Source organism: Gallus gallus, chromosome 4 (genome assembly GCF_016699485.2).
Source record: "Gallus gallus isolate bGalGal1 chromosome 4, bGalGal1.mat.broiler.GRCg7b, whole genome shotgun sequence".
Lineage (NCBI taxonomy): Eukaryota > Metazoa > Chordata > Aves > Galliformes > Phasianidae > Gallus > Gallus gallus.
In genome coordinates this window covers 50,225,472-50,246,147 of record NC_052535.1, presented here as the reverse complement: position 1 = coordinate 50,246,147, position 20,676 = coordinate 50,225,472, and the positions used below count along the sequence as shown (strand labels likewise).

The following is a 20,676-nucleotide window of genomic DNA, read 5'->3' as shown; positions in this document are numbered from 1 at the left end:
GTTATTTGGAGCACAGAGCCATACGAGGTTTCTTTCTAAATTAGTACTGTTTTATATTCTTCCACCAGATGATCCAGAGGTCCCAATGGAGCCTCCTAGTGCTACCACTACAACCACCATAGGTATATCTGCAACTTGGACAACTTTAGCAGGTTCTCATGGGAAAAGGAATAATACCATCACCACAACAAGCTCCAAAAGAAAAAACAGGAAAAACAAAGTAGCCCCTGATAATGTTCAGATCATATTTGATGACCAGCTCCCAATTTCTTATAACCAACCAGAAAAAGTAAATGGTGAATCTAAGAGCAGCAGTACTAGTGAAAGTGGTGATAGTGACAACATGAGGATTTCCAGCTGTAGCGACGAAAGCAGCAATAGCAACAGCAGCCACAAAAGTGACAATCATTCTTCCACAGCCGTTACTAACACACAGAGCAACAAAAAGCAACCATCGGTTCTTGTTACTTGTCCAAAGGATGAGAAGAAAGCAGTTACTGGCAAATCATCCATAAAGTAAGTTGCTGTGACACCAAATGCCTATTTAAAGTGGTTATTGCACTACATTTGGAAACTGCACGGTTATCTGCATAGAGTTATGTATTTAGATCAGTTTTTAGGAAGTGGATGAAGCCATAGAGGTGTGTGAGGAGTGTAATAAAGGCGTATAATAATTGTTGAAATTTAACACGAGCTCTGAGTAGTAGGCTCTGAAGGAAGGTTTGTTGTCACGGATCTGAAATGTAGGGAATTGTTAGGTTGTTCAGAAATGCAGGCATTTCAATTCAAGCCACCTCTTAGTATAGTGCTTCTGAGCTATGTAGTAGTTACTTTGCTTTGTGCTATCTTGCCCAAGGCTTCTCAGGGTTTCACTTAGAAAGGTTTGAGCTGGAGACAATCTGGAAGTACTCTACTGTTTTTAAGAGCTACAATTTTATTAGTAAAATTAACAGAGCTAATTAGAGAGCTTTGCTAGCTCTGGAACGTGAAACAGTTTGAAGGTACAAATTAGATACGCTCAAGATCTTTAACTGCTAGTGAGAAGTACTTATTCCAAGATATGGCATACCATTTCATTCCCTGTATGGGAATTGTGAGAAGACGAGGTCTTAGCACTGAGAGCTTGCCTTTCACTGCACCATGCTGTTTTAATGGAAGGTGTCCTGAGTAGTAGGAATTTCTTCCTTGTCAATTCCAGCTCTTGGAATACAAATACCATTTTAGCCTTCAAAAGCAGTGTTGCTGTTTTGTAGTGGATGATCTGCAAAACACCATAGTAATGTTTTACTGAAAGGTTTCTGGGGACCAGAGGTGTGATAATCACTTAATTTTAACTCCATGTTAACATGGTTTGTGCATTTTTATTTGTTTGTTTGGTTTGCTAAAAGAGGAATTAGTTTTGACAGGGTTCAGACTGGGCCTAGTGGGAGTCATTCTTCTGGTTTTCTTTGCTAGCCTGCATTTTAATAGAAATTAATTTCTTTTAAAGGTTGTCTGAAGTCATCAGTGAAGTGACAAGTAATTCCTTGTCTACTTGCACAAAATCTGGTCCTTCCCCCCTTTCTTCTCCAAATGGAAAGCTTACCATTGCTAGCCCTAAACGTGGTCAAAAAAGGGAAGAAGGATGGAAGGAAGTTGTAAGAAGGTAAGCTGAACTTTTCCCTAATTTCCTCCTTACGTTCTTTTGGCTAATCTGCCCATTACTTCATGCCGTTTGAAGCATTTCCCAGCTAATGTTGTTTCTTTTTTCCTATAGATCCAAGAAGGTTTCTGTTCCATCAACTGTCATTTCCAGAGTCATTGGCAGAGGAGGATGTAATATCAATGCTATACGTGAATGCACGGGAGCACACATAGACATTGACAAACAGAAGGACAAAACTGGAGATAGAATAATAACAATAAGGTAAACAGACCGTTCTATTTGTTCATTCCTGTGAGGATTTTTTTCATTGCAAAACATGCTTATCTGTATAGACGAATCTGTTCGACCTGGATTGTTCCTTGAAAGGTACACGTGTTGCTTCTGGACAGGGAAGACAAATAGGGTAGCAGAAACAGAGATGAAGTGCAAATCTTGTACCTTTGCATTTGTACAAAAGACTTTGAAGGCAAGATGGGGAAGGTGTAAATGCATTTGATTTTGCATCTCTAAATATGCCCACTTATTAAGACAAGTCAGTTTTCTAACTAGACAGTGTTTTCTGGGTTAGAGTACTCAATTTTAGTTTCTTAAATAACTATCAGCAACAAAAAAGGCAGCCTCTGTTTTTTGTATCTGTTAGTATGACAGAAAGATTGGCTGGATCCTGTTCTTGAGGTACTTCATTGTGTACAGATGTTCAAAATTCACTTTCCTTTTCCTCTTCTTTTGTTCTTCAGGGGTGGCACGGAATCAACAAGACAGGCCACACAGTTGATTAATGCTCTGATTAAGGATCCAGATAAAGAAATTGATGAACTTATTCCAAAGAACCGCTTGAAAAGTTCATCTGCAAACTCCAAAATAGGGACATCAGCACCTGCCGCCACTACAGCTGCTAACAGTTCTCTTGTGGGAATCAAAGTGACCACCGTAGCTGCTTCATCAACATCTCAGACTGCCTCTGCACTCACCGTGCCTGCAATTTCTTCAGCATCTAATCACAAAACCATTAAGAATCCAGTGAATAATGTGCGACCTGGTTTCCAAGTCTCTCTTCCATTAGCATATCCTCCTCCGCAGTTTGCACACGCTCTACTCGCTGCTCAGACTTTCCAGCAAATCCGTCCGCCTCGGTTGCCCATGACGCACTTTGGAGGTACTTTCCCACCAGCTCAGTCCACATGGGGTCCATTTCCTGTTAGGCCGTTGAGCCCTGCAAGAGCTACCAATTCGCCTAAACCTCACATGGTGCCTCGCCATAACAGTCAGAACAGCAGTGGTTCTCAGGTGAATTCAGCAAGTTCTTTGACAACTAGTCCAACAGCTACAACAAGTTCAGTGGCTTCTACTGTGCCTGGTTCTTCTGCAAATGGCAGTCCAAGTTCACCTTCAGTCAGAAGGCAGCTTTTTGTTACTGTTGTGAAGACGTCAAATGCCACGACAACCACGGTGACGACCACAGCAAGTAACACCAGCACAGCGGCTACGAATGCCACATATCCAATTCCTACTGCCAAAGAACACTACCCTGCATCTTCCCCATCATCGCCTTCTCCTCCGGCACAGCCAGCAGGCGTTTCTAGAAGCAGTCCTTCAGACTGTGCAGCAACCTCTCCAAATAAAGGTGCACCTTCATCTGATCAGGAAGTGGGTAGTCCGCCAGCAGTAGAAACAAGCAGCTCGACCAGTACTAGGCAGCCCAGTACAAGTTCTGGGAGTTCTTCTGTGCACCCTGCTCATCAGCAGCCTCCAGGAGCTCCTCTGCAAGAGGCAAGGCCCCCTCTTCAGCAACCTCAGGTTCCTGCACCAGATCCTCGAATGCTTGTGCCTCCGAATTTAGCAGTGACAAGCTCATCTGCTCCTGTGGCAGGTCCAACAAATGCCCCAATGACCTATCCCATGTCTCAGACATCAATGGGGTCTTCTCAGCCTGCAGCTAAGATGGAAACCCCTGCCATCAGACCACCTGTCCATGGAACTGGCAGCGTCCATAAGAATCCAGCTCCTGTGCAAAATTCTTCTGTTGCAGTCCTCAATGTTAATCATATCAAAAGGCCCCCCAGCGTTCCTTCTTCAGTGCAGCTTCCTTCTACCTTAAGTACACAAAGTGCTTCTCAGAATTCAGCCCATCCAGCGAACAAGTCCATGGGTAACAATTTCAGTGCTACTTTACCATTTGGGCCCTTTAGTACATTGTTTGAAAACAATCCTACGTCTGCTCATGCCTTCTGGGGTGGTTCTGTCGTTTCATCTCAGACAACACCAGAGTCTATGCTATCAGGAAAGTCTTCATTTTTGCCAAATTCAGAGCCTTTACATCAGTCTGATACTTCCAAAGCCCCAGGTTTTAGGCCCCCGTTACAGAGGCCAGCTCCAAGTCCCTCAGGTAAGTCTGGCTTGTGTTTATACGTGGTAATTTTCTTCTAATAATCGCTGCATGTTTTTGTTTTGAAGGCTTACTGTGTTCCGCCTCAGCTTTTATGATCAGTCACAGTAATGTCTGCTCCGCAATGAAAGCGTGCTCTAACACTATTTATCATTCTTGTTTCTGTAAGTGTAGTTCTTCTTTAAGTGACCCCTGTCAAATCCATACCCATTACCAGCTGATAAGCTTGATGGAAGTGAAGCTGTGTTCTTTTTGCTGTTCCGCTGTATTGCTATAGCTGAGATAACAAAGCACTTTACTATTATTTTCACTTCTGTACCACAAGCTAATAACTATTCCAGTTTTTGATAACTTACTACTTGTTCTTAGACTATAGAAAAATGTGTACCCTCTTCAAAGTGTTAGGATAAGAATATCCGTGTTTTAATGTGGACTTAATGAGAGGTGTATCTTAAATACTAAATTCAATTTAAAAAAAAAACAAACAAACTAATTATGTGGACTTGCTGAATAGTGTAGGAAGGTTTTTAGCCTTCTGCACAAATAGGAGCCAAGAGGTTGTTACAGAATTTGTTTTGTAGCTCCCAGAAAGTACATACCATGCAGTTCTTACCATCTGCGCTTGTTTTACTAGGATCTCCGTGTTGGTAATACAGCTTAATTCATGAATCAAGAAATTTAACAGCTAGTTTTCCAGACTCTGTAAATGTCATGGTGTTGAATAGTTCCTGAGGTGTGTTCTAACCGCAGTTATACCATGATCTGTGCAGTTTCCGAAGCCTGCAGGTGCAGTGGGTGAAGTTGAAAATGTCTACAGTGTCAGGAAATGTCATGTTAGTTAATAAGAAAGTAGCCCCCGCCCCCCCCCCCCCCCCCCCCCCCCCCCCCCAAAAAAGCCTAAAGAACCTGTCTGAAAAAAGACTTCATAAAGGATGGTGCAAAGGAGGCAGATACTGAAGTATTTTATTCTTCTGCCACTTAGCTAGAAGTCATTCACTAGTATGACTAAAATAATGTTTAAATAGTTCTATAAATAAGAGAAAGATCAAGGTACTGCAGCAGTTGAGCATTAAGCTTTCTTTAATGCTGTTTGAATCTTAAATTTTTACATTGATTTTCCATTTCTTCTTTGAGGAGAATAGTAAGGGGTAAATAATGTCTATAATCTGGATACCTCAGCGAGAAAGGGCTCTTGCAGAATTGTTGCCGCTTGGTCATTTTGTCGTTCTTTTGCAAGTGAAAACGTATCCCTGAGTTTGAAAAACAACACATCACTCTTGATGTATATAAAAGATGTATATATACATATTCTTGTTTTCTAGCACGATAAAATGTGTATGATAAACCTTCAAATTTTCAGTATTATTTCAGCTTCCCTCTGTATAAATTCCTGGTTTCTAAACCTACAAAATTTAAGTTGCAGTTATCTTTCTGATGTCCTCTCTATGAGGACATGCATTCTGTTCTTTAATTTAGTGCCATTTAAGGTATCTGTATGATAATGTGAATCATTTGTGGTGTATGTACTGCATAATTGCTGCATATTGTCAAGATTTACAAAGCATGGAGCTTAAGACTTCCAATTATCTTGAAAATAATACGAGAAAATCATGACTGGTTGGATACAAGTTCTCATTTTTCCCTTAAATGGGAGGTCTTTTTCATCTGACAATAATGGGAGTTGCTTCTGCCAATTTCTTTTTTAGGTATTGTCAGTATGGATTCACCCTATGCTCCTGTAACACCTTCGTCTACACACCTGGGTAACTTTGCCTCAAACCTTTCGGGAGGTCAGATATATGCACCTGGGGCACCTCTTGGTGGAGCACCTGCAGCTGCTAATTTTAACAGACAGCATTTTTCCCCACTTAGTTTATTGCCTCCATGTTCATCAGCATCAAATGGTGAGTTCTACTCAGCTGGAAGTAGTTGAGAAGCTTTTGTATTTAAACAAAACAAAAGAAGGCAGCCTTGTGTTACCTGTTACTACTACCTATTAAGACTTCTATTTTAGGAAGGCTTTTTCAGCAGCTGTGATTTTTGTCATGCTATTGGAGTTCCTTATTCTTGTTGCCAATAACCCTGGAATGCTGATATATGTGATAATGTTGTGAGGGTATTATTTGAAGTGTAAGTAGTGTAAATCCTGTAGTGATACTTTACTAAAGCCAGTTCTGCAGATAAGCTGGTATTCTTGATGTTGTTAAAACAAAACTGTATAATGTGTTTCAAGGGAGGCTGCTTATGGCAAGTTCTGGTACCTTTTTCCATTTCTGCCCTATGTAGCAGAGATCTTGGGCAGAAAAAGTTCTATTGAATGCTGACTTATTCCGGGAACAAGTTAATCTGTTTTAGTAGCAAATATAAAAACAAAAAACAACCAGCCAGCATCTCCAGATTAAAAACAAACAAAAACACAATAAATTGCAGCTATGCTTTTGAACATACTCCTCAGATCCTCTTTTGTTGTACAATGACGGTTAGTTTGAATTTTGAGCAGTCTGTTGCAGTGCATGTCTACTAGCTGACAGGGCTAATAGGAAAGGGTAGTACTCCTTTTGTGTAGGAAATGAAATGGATGATGAATGTCTCTGATACGTTGGTAAAACTGTTAATTATGTTGAAGTATCTGCTGTATGAACATAGCACTAATAAGCTATCCCTTTGTATTTTTGATGTATACTTTGACATTAAGGGATAGGTCCATAGTGATGGGGGTGAGGGTCTGGCTGTTATTAAACATACTTGTTGCTTTTCTGTAGAATCTCCTGCTCAGTCGGTGTCTTCTGGAGTACGAACACAGTCTCCTACCCCCTCAGCAGTGTCCTTGGGATCAGAAAAATCCAGTAATGTTTCTCAGGACAGAAAAGTTCCTGTTCCAATTGGGACTGAACGGTCTGCACGTATTAGACAAACTGGAACTTCTACTCCATCTGTTATTGGGAGCAACTTAGCTGCTCCAGTGGGACATAGTGGTATCTGGTCCTTCGAAGGTATAGGTGGCAATCAAGGTATGTAGTGTTAACAGAAATCCATGTGCTTCCAGTTTACACCAATACTGCCTTTTCCTGTGTTTCCTTTGGGGCTGAAAGACGATGAAGAAGTGTGTCTCAAAGATGCTCTTTTTGTAAGGGAGTTCAGTAAGGACTTGTATTTGCTATACAATCCACTTGGTCCGTCAAGGTCACAGTAAATGTTTCTGTTTTGAAACACCCTGGCTGTGAAGGCTTTTTACTTAAAGGCAGACATAACAAAGGAGGTAAGACTGTATTGTACAGGGATAAGCTGATTTGTGGATTCAGTTGATTTAAGAAGAGGAGAAGATGAAAGTACACGTTCTTATTTTGTCCAGTTACACCATTTGCCTTTTACTGACATAAGTCTCTAGACTGTAATGTGGGCTTGTGGAATTCAGTATTCCAGAATTTATTCAAAATTTACCCTACAGTTGGGACAGGTTTTCTCAGCAGTAGGACTCTTAGATGTCATTTATGAGACTGTTCTATTTTTTTTTTGGCGGGGGGAGGGGGGATGGTGGTTGTTTTTAAGTTATTAGATTTTTTTTCCCTCTCATAACTCCTTTTTCCTCATTTGGGATAAGATCATGCTGGATGGAATCTCTGAGGTCATCTCAAACATCTGCACTAACCTGGATTTGCTGTGAGGTCATACTGGGTTACTCAGGCCCCTTATTCAGTCTCATTTTGGAAACCAATAAGGATAGGAAAAAAAAGAACTCTGAACAACCCGTTTGACTGTTTAACTGAGCAGTCAAAAACATCTCTTAGGGTTTTGGCAGGGTGACAGTGAACATTCCTCCTGTTTTTTCCCTAAGTGCATAATAGGGCATTATTATATATAGAGCTTTATTTTTTTTAATTGTTTGCCTCATATCTGTAGTGATATGCTAGCCATCATTAAGACTTCTGGAATTGAACATTTTTACTTGCATCCTCAAATTGCAACAATTTCCCTTTCTCTCTTTGCTTTGCTTTGCTTTTGCAATATTGCTTTATTTTTACTTTGTGGGGTAACTTCAGCATTTGGTTTTCAGCTTAGAATGGAATTGACTCTTACTGAGAATTAGGATGGTTTCAGAAATATTTCTAAGGTTTTGAAAAAGACTGACTTGTTGGATGTCTGAGATATATAGTAGCAGTACTAAGATGCCTCTAATGAATTCACATGGTTAGAACATAAGCAGACATGTATAGGTGGTCATTCTATGCTTTTGCTTGTCATAAGAACTTCTGTCTGAGTTCATGAGAGAAAAAATTGTGAAAGAGTGATAACAAAGTTCTATGTTCTAAGTTGGAATGAAGTTCTATGCAGGTGGATGCATGGGAACTGTAAACTGAGCAAATGTCACTTCTGTAAGTGTTACAGTGTGCAGATGTTATTACTGGTAAACATAATCAATGAGTGTTCAGTATAATGTTGTTTCTCTGTTGGTCTGTTGTTAGATAAAGTGGACTGGTGTCACAGTGGAATGGGGAGCCACATGATCCACAGGCCCATGTCTGATCCGGGTGTGTTTTCACACCAAGCCATGGAAAGAGACAGCACAGGAATCATAACGCCTTCTGGTACATTCCATCAGCCCGTTCCTGCAGGATACATGGACTTCCCAAAAGTCGGGGTAATGACCCTCTTGTACTTCGTATGTGCTGTACTGCTTGATTTTTCTACATCTGTGTGTCTGACGGATAGAGAACATGAGATACTGCTTGCTGTGCAGTGTAGCATCTGTGAGCAGTATTGCCGAAGCCTAGAACTAGCAAAATATCATATGCCCATGATGTAATAAGTGCATAAAAAGATTATTCCTAAATTAAGGCTGCATTTTGCTAATTTGAGACAGAATTTCTTTAATATGTCAAGTCCCCTTTTGTTACTGTGTATGTTTAATAGGAGTAGTGTTTGTGAATACATACTGATGCTTGTTTTTTTCCCTCCCTCATAAGGGTATGCCTTTCTCTGTGTATGGGAATGCAATGATTCCTCCAGTAGCCCCCATCACAGATGGTACTGGGGGCCCAATATTTAATGGGCCTCATGCTGCTGACCCATCTTGGAACTCGCTAATAAAGATGGTTTCAAATTCCACAGAAAATAACGGGCCTCAGACGGTAATGTTTTTTGTTCTCATGTTTGCAGTTTTGTTCTAGCTTAAGAAACCACATGGTGAAGATATAAGATCCTAGCTGGTAGGAAGTTTAAAAATAAGTTTCTCCTTTTGGCTTGTTTCTTAAGTTCTTTTTATTTCTTTCCACCTCTCTGTACAGTATGGACATAAAGACAACTCAAACATTAGTTGTCTATCCAAAAATAAGTATAAGCTGACACTCGATATAAAAAACAGCATCAGTAAGTTAATACAGTTTAAAGAAGTGTACTTGAGAATTAGGATGTTTGATTCCAGCTGAGTCTATTCAATTTGAGTAGTCATGTGATTAATTACTGCAGATGAGCTTCTTTATGTTGTAGGCAAGACCTTACCATTGGTAGTTTTTACACTAAATTCCATTTTATTCTTAATTATACACTGATTTCTGTCATACTGACAGATACACGAGGAAAATGCAGCCGTTTGTCCTCAAGAAGTTGCTCTACTTTGTTACACTTGAGTTTTCCTGGAGTTTAGCTTATTGGTATGTTCTGGGAGAAGACAGTTGAAGGTGACAGATTCAATTTCTCAGTCTCCTGAGCTTTTATGAGGTGAAAAGGATAGATAGCCTTTCACTCTGAAAGCTAGAGGTCTCATCTGAACTGCAGTAGCAAAAAACATGATGAAAATAAATCCATGTAGCTTATTGATGACTGATCGCTATGTTTTCTGATGTTGGAATTCACTGCGGTGGAAAATAAGCACTGAAATGTAGTTTTGGTTTCTGAAATACTTTGAGTTGAAACTGCCGATCTGTGGTACTAAGTTAAGCTATCTCTTTCAGGTGTGGACTGGAACTTGGACACCTCACATGAACAGTGTGCATATGAACCAACTTGGCTGAGTGGGATCAACATGCTAGACTTGAGATTCCTTTTTCCAGAGGAAAATAAAAATGGCAGAAACAGTTTATGTGCTCCCAGATCATTCTACTGATGTGCTTGACTGAAGTGTGTAGGCTTTTTGCAGAAGAACTTACTAACTGACCTTTTTCTGTGAACATTGTGACTGCCCATTCCCCACCATCATACGTTTCAACTTAGTTAGCCTTTATTCTTTCCTTTTTCTTTTTTTTTTTTTGACATAACTTTCTGTTGAAGCTGTTCTTTGGCTGGTTGGTTTTAGTACTGTAAACTGCTTCTGAGCAAACACAGAAATTTAGCAAAATTATGTAAACTTGATCCTGAAGTTTTAGAATGGCAAATAAATGTACAATTGTTTACATAACAAATGGCTAAGCAGAAAGTAAATTTCAATATGTCAGTATAGAGGCTCTACTTTATGTAGACTTAAATTAATGTGAGATATGTACCTTCATATTCAGAAATCTGGATGTTTCCTTCATACATTAAACTATTAATAAGCATAACTTTTCTACTTGTGTAATTTAAGTACAGTGTAAAAACTGGGCATTATCAGAGGGTTTTTTCCAAATGTGTGTTGGATTTTTTTGAGAAGGTGTACATCAGTTGTAACCAGATATTAAGATTAACAATTTTCTTATGTGGACTAAGGTGCTTGAGAAAACAGAAGTTCGGCACGTTAAGAGTTGCCCAGTAAAGGAGGTAAATGTGTCACACTGCAGTGTCTATTGAAAACTTATCGTTGGGTTCATGCAGCTAGGTCTCCTCTTCTGTTCCTTGAGTGTTCTCAGAGTTTCTGTTCCTCCAGTTCTTTCTTTTGCCTGCAAAAGTCATTTCAAGAGATGCATACTCTGGATGTGTTACTTCAAGAGCAAGAATATTAACTTGCTGTTACAGTAGAGCTTCACTGATGAAAACTGGCTCCAAGTGAAGGCTTATTTCAGAATAAGTGGCTTTGTTGTAGTATAATGTCTTGTTCTGAACTGGATTGTTGACCAGTTAAGGTTTGTCTTGAGAAGTCCAATGAATAATTCCTTACTGTCACCTTCAGTAACTATTGCCTTCCTCACTTACAGAACAAACACCAATACCAGGAAACAAATTATTGGGTCCTGTACGGCAAGGCACTGATATGCAAAGCTTGGCTCAAATTCCCATACAGTTTGTGTATGTGTGGCTTAAAGTATGTTTACAAGTTGAGTGTGGTTTTGTGCCAGATGGTGTGGTCCACCATGATCTGTTACTAGTTATTCTTTGTGGGTGATGGCTGAATGGAAGCTTGTTCTTTCTCTTGCTGTGCGTCACTTGGATTCAACTCCCTGGAAGAAACACCAACTTAGTAATATGGCCTGCTTCTCAGGCAGGAATTTTTGAAGTGTTATTTTGTATTTGTTATGGTAATTGTTAATTAGCCAGAGGGAAGAAAAATACTTTTCCAAAGAAACCTGCTGCCTTTTAAAAATTCTGCTATTTCTGAGGAAAAAAAAAAAAGTTTTGCATGTACTGATGTCCCTATATGTGCCCTTATGTGGTGTGCTAAGTAAGCAAGTTCATTTTTTCCAGCTAATTACGTGACATACGGTGTCTAAAGAACAGGTTCTATCAAAATGGGTACCAAACTGAAGAACTGCTCTGAAAGATGGTTGCAATTCCATTTTAGCACCTTACTATGAGTGAAGAATAGTGCCATTCAGGTCTTCTGTGTGACCTCAAGCCCTCCTTTAGAATCTTGTTTACTGCTTCAGTGCTAACTAGGATTCTTTGCATTCTTATTCTGAAATAATCCTTCTAACCAGTACCACTCGCCATTTATTACAGCAATGTATTCCATGGGTCAAAAGAACAGAGTTTTAGGATGTGGTTTCTTAACATGTTATTTTGTTGACTTGAAAAATCCAACTGTTGGCCACGGGAGCTCAGGCTCAGTGCTACACCTGTGGCAGGGGGCTTGCTAAACAAAATCCTGGGCTCTGTGCAAGTCTGTACTAGGAGCATTTTCTTTCAGATACATTTTTTTTATATTTCAACTGTACTGCATTTTATTTGACCAATAAAAAAAGGAACATACTCTTTTGAGACCTGGCAGGTCTTTATTATTTTTATTAATATTATTATTATTATTATTATTATTTAAAGAACAAAACCACTATTAACTAGTGGAACTGTGTAAAACAGGGCTCAGGAAAGAGGTAAGTTGGTGCAGTTGGCTACGCAGTGCAATTTCCAGCAGCTCGCAGTGACGTAGGGCCAGCCTTCGCCCAGCCATCTGCCCTTCTCCTACCCGCACCCAACATGGCGGCGGCGAAGAGCTGCCTGCGTCCTGTGGCGCATGCGCGAGGGCGGGAGGTGCGCGGCGGGAGCTGCGCGTGCCGTGACCGTGAGGCATGTGGCGGCTCGCGCGGTCCCTGAGGCAGAGCGGCTCGAGCTGGCAGTTGGGCGGCGCGGCCGTCGCTCGGTTGACGGTCGCGGCGGGGTCTCCGGCACCGAGCGGGAGCCCCGGCGGCTGGTACGAGTGGCTGGCGCAGTCGACTCCCGTGCACTGGGCGGAAGATGGGCTGGTGGCACTGCAGGCGGCCGCGGGACTGCCGTGGTGGGCCGCCATTGTGTGCGGCGGCGCCCTGCTCCGCAGCGCCGTCACGTTGCCGCTGGCCGCGCATCAGGGCCGCCTCCTGGCCAAGGTGGGTCCGCGCGCTGAGGGAGCGGGGCTACACGGGGCGGCGGCGCCTCGCTGCGTGACGGGCGGAGTTATGGGGCATGGATCGCTGCTGCCAGAGCTCGAGTATCGTTTGGGGTTATTGAGCTGTTTATTTGTAGAGTCACGTAGTCGCAGCTTGTTTTGGGTTGGACCTTAAAGCCCACCTGGTTCTTACCCCCTGCTGTGGATCAAGCTGCCCTTCAGCGCCTCTGGGGACGGGGCACCCACATCCTCTCTGGGCAGTTTGTGGCAGGGCCTCACCGTCCTCTGAGTAAAGCATTTCTTCCTGATGTCTAACCTAACCTCCGCTCTTTTATTTTAAAGCTCTTCCCATGAGATAACGGTGGGAAAGGTCTGGCTGGTAGAGACAGGTGTGTTTCTCAGACAGTTCTTGAGTGACTAACTCAAGAGTGCCGCACCTTAACTTTTTATGCGCTTGTTACATTTAGCTGTTTGTCAGGTCATAAACATGATTTCCTTTTCTTTAGCTAGTTGGAGAATTTGCAGCCTGAGATTAAAAAACTAGCTGAGCAGCTTCGCTATGAAGTTTCTGTTCGTGGAAAGCAAATGGGTTGGTCTGAAAAGGTTGCCAGGTAAGATGAGGATGATTGTGTATACCTTACAAATTCATTCCGGGTGCGGGATCCTCCTAACAGGCTCTGCTTTTGCTGAAGACTTAGGTTGCGTTAATGCTTTTAGACTTATATGATTTATCTTAACAGGCAATATAACAGTTTCAAAGCTCTGAATTTCTGATAGGTTTATGATTTCACGGCCAAATCTAGGCATTTTTGTCTTTATGTCAGCAGTTTTCTTAGCTATCTAAAAGCATCGGAACACTGCTAGGAACTTAAAGCTTGAAAGGCTGTGGTTCTGGCCCTTAGTGGGTGGCGCTGTACCCCATGCAGTAGCAGTGGATATTAGCTGGGCTACTGAAGGCTGTTTAACTGGCCAGTGATGTCTGTGTTGGGAAAGCGATAGCCTTGATCAGGCACAGATCACCACAAAATATCAGACAAGTTACTGCTAGCAGCTAACAGTGATGTGAAAACTTGTGAAAAGGTGCTTATATGAGTGAGTGGGGCTGTGAATTGAGAAGAAAGAGGGCCAGCAAAGGAGAGAGAAGAGGGGGCATGCTTTAAGTTAAAAGACATTTGGTTTTTCCAGATTTACACCTAAGTCAAATTGATGTGCACAGACTGTTGAATTGATAATTTAGAATTTGAGAAGTCATTGTATTGTAACATGCTGTTTGCTTGTTTGTTTTGTATTGTTTCCTGTCCTTTCTAAAAGGTTCCATTTTAAGAAGAAGCTGCGGAGGATTATTACAGAACTGTACATTCGAGACAACTGCCATCCATTCAAAGCCACTTTATTGGTGTGGGTGCAGATTCCAATGTGGGTCTGTGTGTCCCTTGCCTTGCGCAACTGCAGCGTTGGTGCCCTGGACTCAGAAGGTGATCCGTTTGAATAAATACACTCAAAACAGTCGTTTGTCCTTTAGTTTCTGTTTATACAGGTACTTATCTAGCTAAAGAACATGGTCTCCCAAGTCTGATGTATAAGCTACTCTATTATTAAGTTTTTAAATGTAGCACAGTTTGATCATAGATAAATATTTAATAACAATGGATTTTAAAGGTTTTGATTAGGTACTATGTATGTGTTGAGCTAGAGTAGGCCACAGTTGGTTTAGTCAAGGAGCTTGCTTCTGGGCCACACCTTTGCTTTTCTCTGGTCAGCTGATGGTCACAGGATCCAGATCTGTGTAAACATCTGGCTGATCTCAGTTTATATGCCCTCAGTACTTATAATGGAGTTGTTAGCTGTAGGACACCTGTTTTAAAGCATTATTAGGATCTGAGCTCTGGGAATAATGTGAAGCATTTTGTTACGTCATACAGGCGTTTAATTGTAGTGTGGTCTACTGGAGACAGTTACTAGAAAAAAGTCTCTTTGGATTTCTCTGCGCACAGCATAAGCATATGTAGGAAGTAATGCTACCCATGCAACAATATGTTCACTGCTAATTATATTTATTTCTTCTTAGTTTCATATTAAAAATAAATACAAAGTGAAAGTTTGGGAGTTTTTAAGTAACAATCCTGATATTCTGATATTTTAGAGGACAGGTTACAATTTGGTATTTAAAAAAAAAAAGTGATGTTAAGCAAAATGCAATTGCTGCAGATCCACAAATAGTCACTGTAGGTTCCTACACTGTGTGTTCTCCTTTTGGCTTCTGAAAAGCTTGTTCAGATCTGCCTGATCACTGGCTGACCTGAATCAGTGGCTGTCACAAGCCAACCTGCATCTCACTTGTCTTCCACTGTTTTTTCCCTGTGTTCCTAGCAGAATCCTCTACGTCGGCTTTCACATAAAAGAGTTTTGTTTTGATAAAATTTATTACGTAGGTAAGATGCTCCTAGAAACTTGAATAATTTCACTGCAATACTTGGCACAATTCTGACTAACTTGAAGTAGAAGATCATCCTTAATTCCTTATCTTCTTTACGTTGTTGTTTCAGTTCAAGAGCAGTTTTCGACAGGTGGGACACTGTGGTTTACAGACCTCACAGCACCAGATTCCACGTGGATTATGCCAGTCTCACTTGGACTCTTAAATTTGCTGATAGTGGAGGTATGTTGGTGGGATAAACAGGACGATTCCAAAAGGATAACTTAGTGTTGAATTCTAGGGCAGCGTTACCCACTTATAAAACACAGTATCATCATTGAGATTATGACTGCTTTAAATGCATTGATCAGAACTGAAGAACAGCGTAATGATGCTGTGTGTATGTGTCTGTGTTGTTTGGAGATGCTTAATTCTAACGTGACATATCTGAGAAACTTTATTTTCTTTGCTTGAACCTCCATGAAGTTTAGTCTTAATTCTGAAGTTGCTCCTAAAAGGATGCTTTAATAAGCTCCTTGCTTTTAAAGCATGAAGATGCATCCCAGAAATACTTTGTTAGCACACTGTGGTCAAATTTAATAATAATATTTGTACTTAATATATTGTAAAATCCAGAACTTTGGAAGATAGTTGAGGAGATGAGTAAGCAAACACATTTTAGATAATAGTCCTATTTTCCACGTGTTTTTTTTAATGGGAAAGTTTTTATTAATCTTTGCCTTCATCAAACTCTTAATCATCTGGATTTCATTCCTCCTTCATTGTCATCTGTCACACGTGGACTAAAACTGCCTTAGGAGAATGAAAGTCATTGGTGACTGCACAGTTGATTCTGTTTTCGTTCAGTTATCCAGCCACTGTTTCTTCTTCCTGTCGGTAGCCCCTTATGGGAGGGCTGCGCTTGGGGCTAGCTGTTGGTAATTTTGGATGTGCCATAATAGCTTTTTAATACACTGCTTTGAAATTACTTAGAAGAGTGCTTTGCCAGCTTGATACAATTTTTTGGCTACAGAGGATTAATAATATCAAACATGAAACAAAGGAAAGATGTTACCGGTGTGCTCGCTGAAAATGGATAATGAGACGATGAAAATAATTTGTGATTATGAACACAGGGTTACAGGAAACTCCGCTGTTGCCTTTTTTTTTCCCTCATTTCAGCTGTTTCAAAAAGAACTTCCTTTTGTAACTGTGGGCTTCTCCCTTCTTCCCGTCAGATCTTTGCTTCACAAAAACTGGAAGCTTCCAGGTTCCAGAAGCTTGCTACAAATTTCTTCAGAGTGTTGTCAGTAGTAATGATCCCTGTTGCTGCAACAGTCCCCTCGGTATGTATGGAGTCTTAATGCTGCATCCTTTCGCCTGTGACCGTTGTGCCAATTTCATATGTTCATAGCACTTAAAGAAGGGCCCAAATGCCTGATCTGTTTAATAGATCTCTTATAATTTATGTGTATATAAAATAGTCTTTGCCAAAAAAAGAATCTCTATTTAGTAGTGTCCATTACATTGTGCCTTTTGTCTGAGCGTGTGCTTGAATTGTTAACACACTGGGCTATTCTTGTTCACGGATAAAGAAGCTGCAGTTACTGTTTCTAAACATTATTTTCTCAAACAAGGGTTTGGAAAGAAATTCAGAGGGCTCACATCCTTTTTGTGATTTCAGAAATGAGAGGGAGTGTTTATCTAAGGAAATATAGCTGAAGCTTTGGTATGTACATATTTGCTTCCTGTAAGAAGAGAACACCTTATTTTTGTAAATTGGGAAATTTTCCACATCCTTCTTAAAACAGTTCTCATTTTTATCCAGTGTTTTACTTGGAATGCTTTTGCAGTGGTATATAAAGCAGTGCATATAGTTGTCTCATCAGGTTTATTTATGTCGAACTGCAGTATAGATGACGTTTTTCTCCCAGAATAGTTGAGAGCAGCAAATCCTGTATTTGAAATGGAGCGTAGGTTCATTGTTTTTCTTATAACTGGGAATGTGGTTGTGGTTTGTGAAGAGCTGCCTAAATTGCACCTAGGGGAGGCTGAACTCGGTGTTTGTCTTGTTGCAGTCCATGGCGTTGTACTGGTTGTCCTCAAGCTTCATGGGACTCTCTCACAACCTGTTGCTCCGTTCTCCGACCGTTCGTCGACTGTGTTGCATACCGAGGACCAAATCTGACTCAGATACTCCTTACAGGGATATTGTGTCTGCCTTGACTACCAAGTACAGTTTTAAGAAATAATGTGCTTTGAACTGTCGGAAGAGCTGTCCCACATAATTCGTATGTGCAATTGGGAAGTGGTATTTTGTTGAGATGCTCACTGTAAAGGTGCTACAGCTGGAATTATATTTATTTTCCAAATAAAACGTTGATCATCTGGCTATAAAGAATGATTCACCAACACAAATGCATGTTTTGGGAAGTTTGGTTCTAATGGTGTTAGTTTTGCTATTTGAGTGGTCCAGTAATGCAGGTTTGTCACCTAAACTGTAAAGAGTTCTGAAGATAAATCTGTGACTCATCTAGGCTGCTTGTAGCAAAGCTGGTCTGGTCTACGGACTAGTGAGATTTTGGGGCTGGGGAGAGGGTGTATGGACTCTGCAGTTACTGGCTTATTTCTCAATGTAGCTGTCACCAGTTGATGCTCGCGTGGTTCGTGTCGCAGTCTTTGTAACATTTTTCTCATACCTGATTTCCTCAAACCACAAAGTAAACTGCGTCATTATCCATCTTGCCGCATTAGATTTGGAATTAGGAGGACAAGTTTATTGTTTCTGGTGAGCATCTGTTGAGTGACAACGTTATGTCAGGTTTTTTTATGTGTCAGTGTAATTATATGTAGGCACTTCCTGTAGGAGTAATCTGTGTTTATGTGTAGCCTTGCTCTGGATACATTTTAAGTCAGCGATGTACATTGTGATGAAACTTATGCCCCTTTGCACAGAAGTTTGTGCAAGTCTCGTCTCCTCAAAGGTAATTTATCATCTTACAGAAGCAGGAATTGGGGTAGGAGGCTTTTTTTTTTTTTTATGCCATATGGTTCTCTTACCACAAAAGCAAGATAATTCATCATGTAACTGTTAAAGTCAGCGCTCCGTAAGCTTTGGTAAGTGGAAGTTAATTTTAAAGTAACTGTGGTTATTTGTGTGTGTTTGTGGGGGTTTGTTTCTTTTGTGTTGTGTTGGTTGGTTGGTAGGTTATTTGTTTTAAGAGAAAACTGATCAGCACTGGAAAAAGAGAGAAGGCAAACAGAGCACCAGGCTGGCAGCAGCCAACAATAAGAAATCAGTGGTCACGTGCCTTCATCAAGGCTCTGTGCTCCTTTGTTTTATTCCTTTTGTTGGTTTGTTTCTTGTGTCTTCTGTTTCCCTTGTGGAGCAAAAGATGGGGTTGAAGGATTTATCAAGGCTTTGCCCTGTATACATGGAGGGATGGCTCTTGAAAATTTTGGTTTCAACTTAAACATTGGTAGTTGTCAGTCCTGATGTTGCACTACGACATGTGGGTGCATTCTCTCTAGGGACGTTCGTTGTGTTCCCTCCCATACTGGCTTTTGGAGCATAAAAAGATTTCATATAAGTGTTATTTTCTAATTACATTTTATTTAACCTGACTGTTCATCTGGTTTACTGTTGCTTTAAGAATAATGGCAATGTAATCCTCTGTAGTATGCTTACTTTCTTGAGAAGATATTTCTTTCCCTTTTGAGGTTCCAGTCAGAGCTTGACTGTTGTTTGCAAACATGTATGCAATTCTTGTATACTGGAAAATGGATTTGTTATGACAGTGAGGAAGTGCCTTGGCAAGTTGTTGGCATTTTGTGTCATTTTAAATGTTGAAGAATGATTCAACTATGTTGCTGTCAGATCTGACTGGATGCAAAAACAAAGACAGTGAAGATTGCTGTTGATTTTTGCTTGTAGATTTATAGAAAGAGTGACTGTATGCATCATGACCTCAAATAGCACATTGGGATTTAGAGAGTGTATTTATGGATCCTCCTAAAGCCGGAGGGAAGCTGTTCCTCATCTGAAATGGTAATGGGGTAAGACCCAGTGGGCACAGCTGATAGTTTTCTTGTGCTGGGTGCCATTTAACTTAGGGTAGCGTGAGTAGGCCCTTCTTATTTCATAATGGTTTTATGATTGTTTCACCTTAGATCTCTGCTAGTGAAGAGTGTGTGATTTCTCTCAGCGGTAGAGTGAGGTCAAGTGGTAGATTTAACAGTTGAGAAATAAAAAACAAGAAACATAATGAACATTAATACAGAGTTGAAAGAGGAAGCAGATGGTCTACAAGGTGTTTGATTAAAAGGAGACTGGTTGTAGATAAGTATATTTAAAGTAAGGATAAGGAAGGTCTTAAGTGTTTCCAAGGAAGAAGATAAGAATGTGTTGGGGTTTTTTGTTCTGCTTTTTCGGCATTGCGCCTCAAATTTACAAGATGCTGTGAGAGGAATTGTTGTCCTTCTGGGATGCATTTCGGGGAAAGTGCCAGTTTATTCAACTGGAGCCTGACGAGAAGTTCCACAGTGCCTTGAACATTGAATATCTGCAGACATGTACATTTTCTGGGAGCAAATGAGCTCCACCATGTGCCATTTTTTGGCCATCTAGGGACTGAGGTGACCAAATTCAGTCTCAGTGTTGCTCTGTAGCCCCTAACTGTAGTTGCTGTTTACATATGCCTTCTGGATATGTAAACTGAGAGTGAGCTTCTGTATTTGGGGTGAAGAAAAAGCAAAAATGCTATGATTTTTTTTTTCAGAACATTGAATTTTTTCAGAACATTTAAATATAAAAACAAAGTATGGTTACAGGCTGATAACTCACACAGCCAGCGTCTCTCAGGAAAAAACAGTAAGATTAAGGAAATCTTGTTTATTTCATTATCAAACACACACAGAGGAACTGTTCCTCTTTGCCTGTTCCAGGCATCCAGAAATATCCTATTTCTGCAGTACCACTGTTCTGTCTCTGTCAGAAATGCTAGCAATTTTGGGTAAGGAGTATTTTGTTGTTGTCAAAAGGAATACAATGAGTAAAAGAAGCAGTTGTTTGGGTTGGTTTTTTTTTTGGTTGTTCTTGTTTGCTTGGTTTTTAAAGTATTTTCATTCCATTTGGTCCTTGATTCTACAGGTACATACACAGTCCACCACAATACGTGAACACTGTGAAGAACTGCTTGGGGGCATCCTGCACAATAGTTCTCCTTTCATTGCTCAGCAGGGCAGCCGGTTAAGGGAAATAAGAATGGCTTTATTTGTGAAGCAGACAGAAGCGGTGATAACTGCACAATGGGAATTGTATTTCTCCCAGTAAAGAAAGCACTGACAATTCTGACTGGTATTTTTATTTCTGAGTTATGTAACATTAGATCAGGCATAAAGGAAACTGGTGTGGTGCTTCAGCCCTAACTACAGACTAGTTGCTCATGTCTGGCCACACCCTTGCATTATGGTTGCTAACTCTACTTCATTTACATTGCGCTCATTGAAGAAGTGTCTTAGCC

At 40.6% G+C, this 20,676-nt stretch overlaps 2 protein-coding genes across 9 annotated transcripts in view; both read left to right on the top strand.

Moving 5' to 3' along the window:
- Positions 1-10,567, top strand: part of ANKRD17 (ankyrin repeat domain 17) — a 63,077-nt gene extending 52,510 nt beyond the window's left edge. For both annotated transcript variants that reach the window (XM_004941181.5, XM_040699742.2), the window contains exons 26-34: positions 69-516; positions 1,490-1,645; positions 1,757-1,906; positions 2,383-4,031; positions 5,738-5,935; positions 6,794-7,042; positions 8,495-8,670; positions 8,996-9,160; positions 9,983-10,567. In XM_004941181.5, coding sequence (XP_004941238.1) covers positions 69-516; positions 1,490-1,645; positions 1,757-1,906; positions 2,383-4,031; positions 5,738-5,935; positions 6,794-7,042; positions 8,495-8,670; positions 8,996-9,160; positions 9,983-10,042 — 3,251 coding nt within the window. In that variant the 3' untranslated portion in view covers positions 10,043-10,567. The remainder of the gene's footprint in view (positions 1-68; positions 517-1,489; positions 1,646-1,756; positions 1,907-2,382; positions 4,032-5,737; positions 5,936-6,793; positions 7,043-8,494; positions 8,671-8,995; positions 9,161-9,982) is intronic.
- A 1,867-nt stretch (positions 10,568-12,434) lies between these two features.
- COX18 (COX18, cytochrome c oxidase assembly factor) overlaps positions 12,435-20,676 on the top strand; it is a 110,997-nt gene continuing 102,755 nt past the window's right edge. For 2 of the 7 annotated variants that reach the window (XR_006939206.1, XR_005859574.2), the window contains exons 1-5: positions 12,435-12,739; positions 13,249-13,349; positions 14,050-14,213; positions 15,285-15,397; positions 16,393-16,500. Coding sequence is in view for 5 of the 7 variants with exons in the window: in XM_015276400.4 (XP_015131886.2) it covers positions 12,446-12,739; positions 13,249-13,349; positions 14,050-14,213; positions 15,285-15,397; positions 16,393-16,500; positions 17,233-17,406 (954 nt within the window). In the remaining 2 variants the exon portion in view is untranslated. Of the gene's footprint in view, positions 12,841-13,080; positions 13,128-13,244; positions 13,350-14,049; positions 14,214-15,284; positions 15,398-16,392; positions 16,501-17,232; positions 17,573-20,676 lie in introns of those variants that run through there. The other 5 variants (XM_040699751.2, XM_046940830.1, XM_015276400.4 and 2 more) reach the window with 5 other exon arrangements.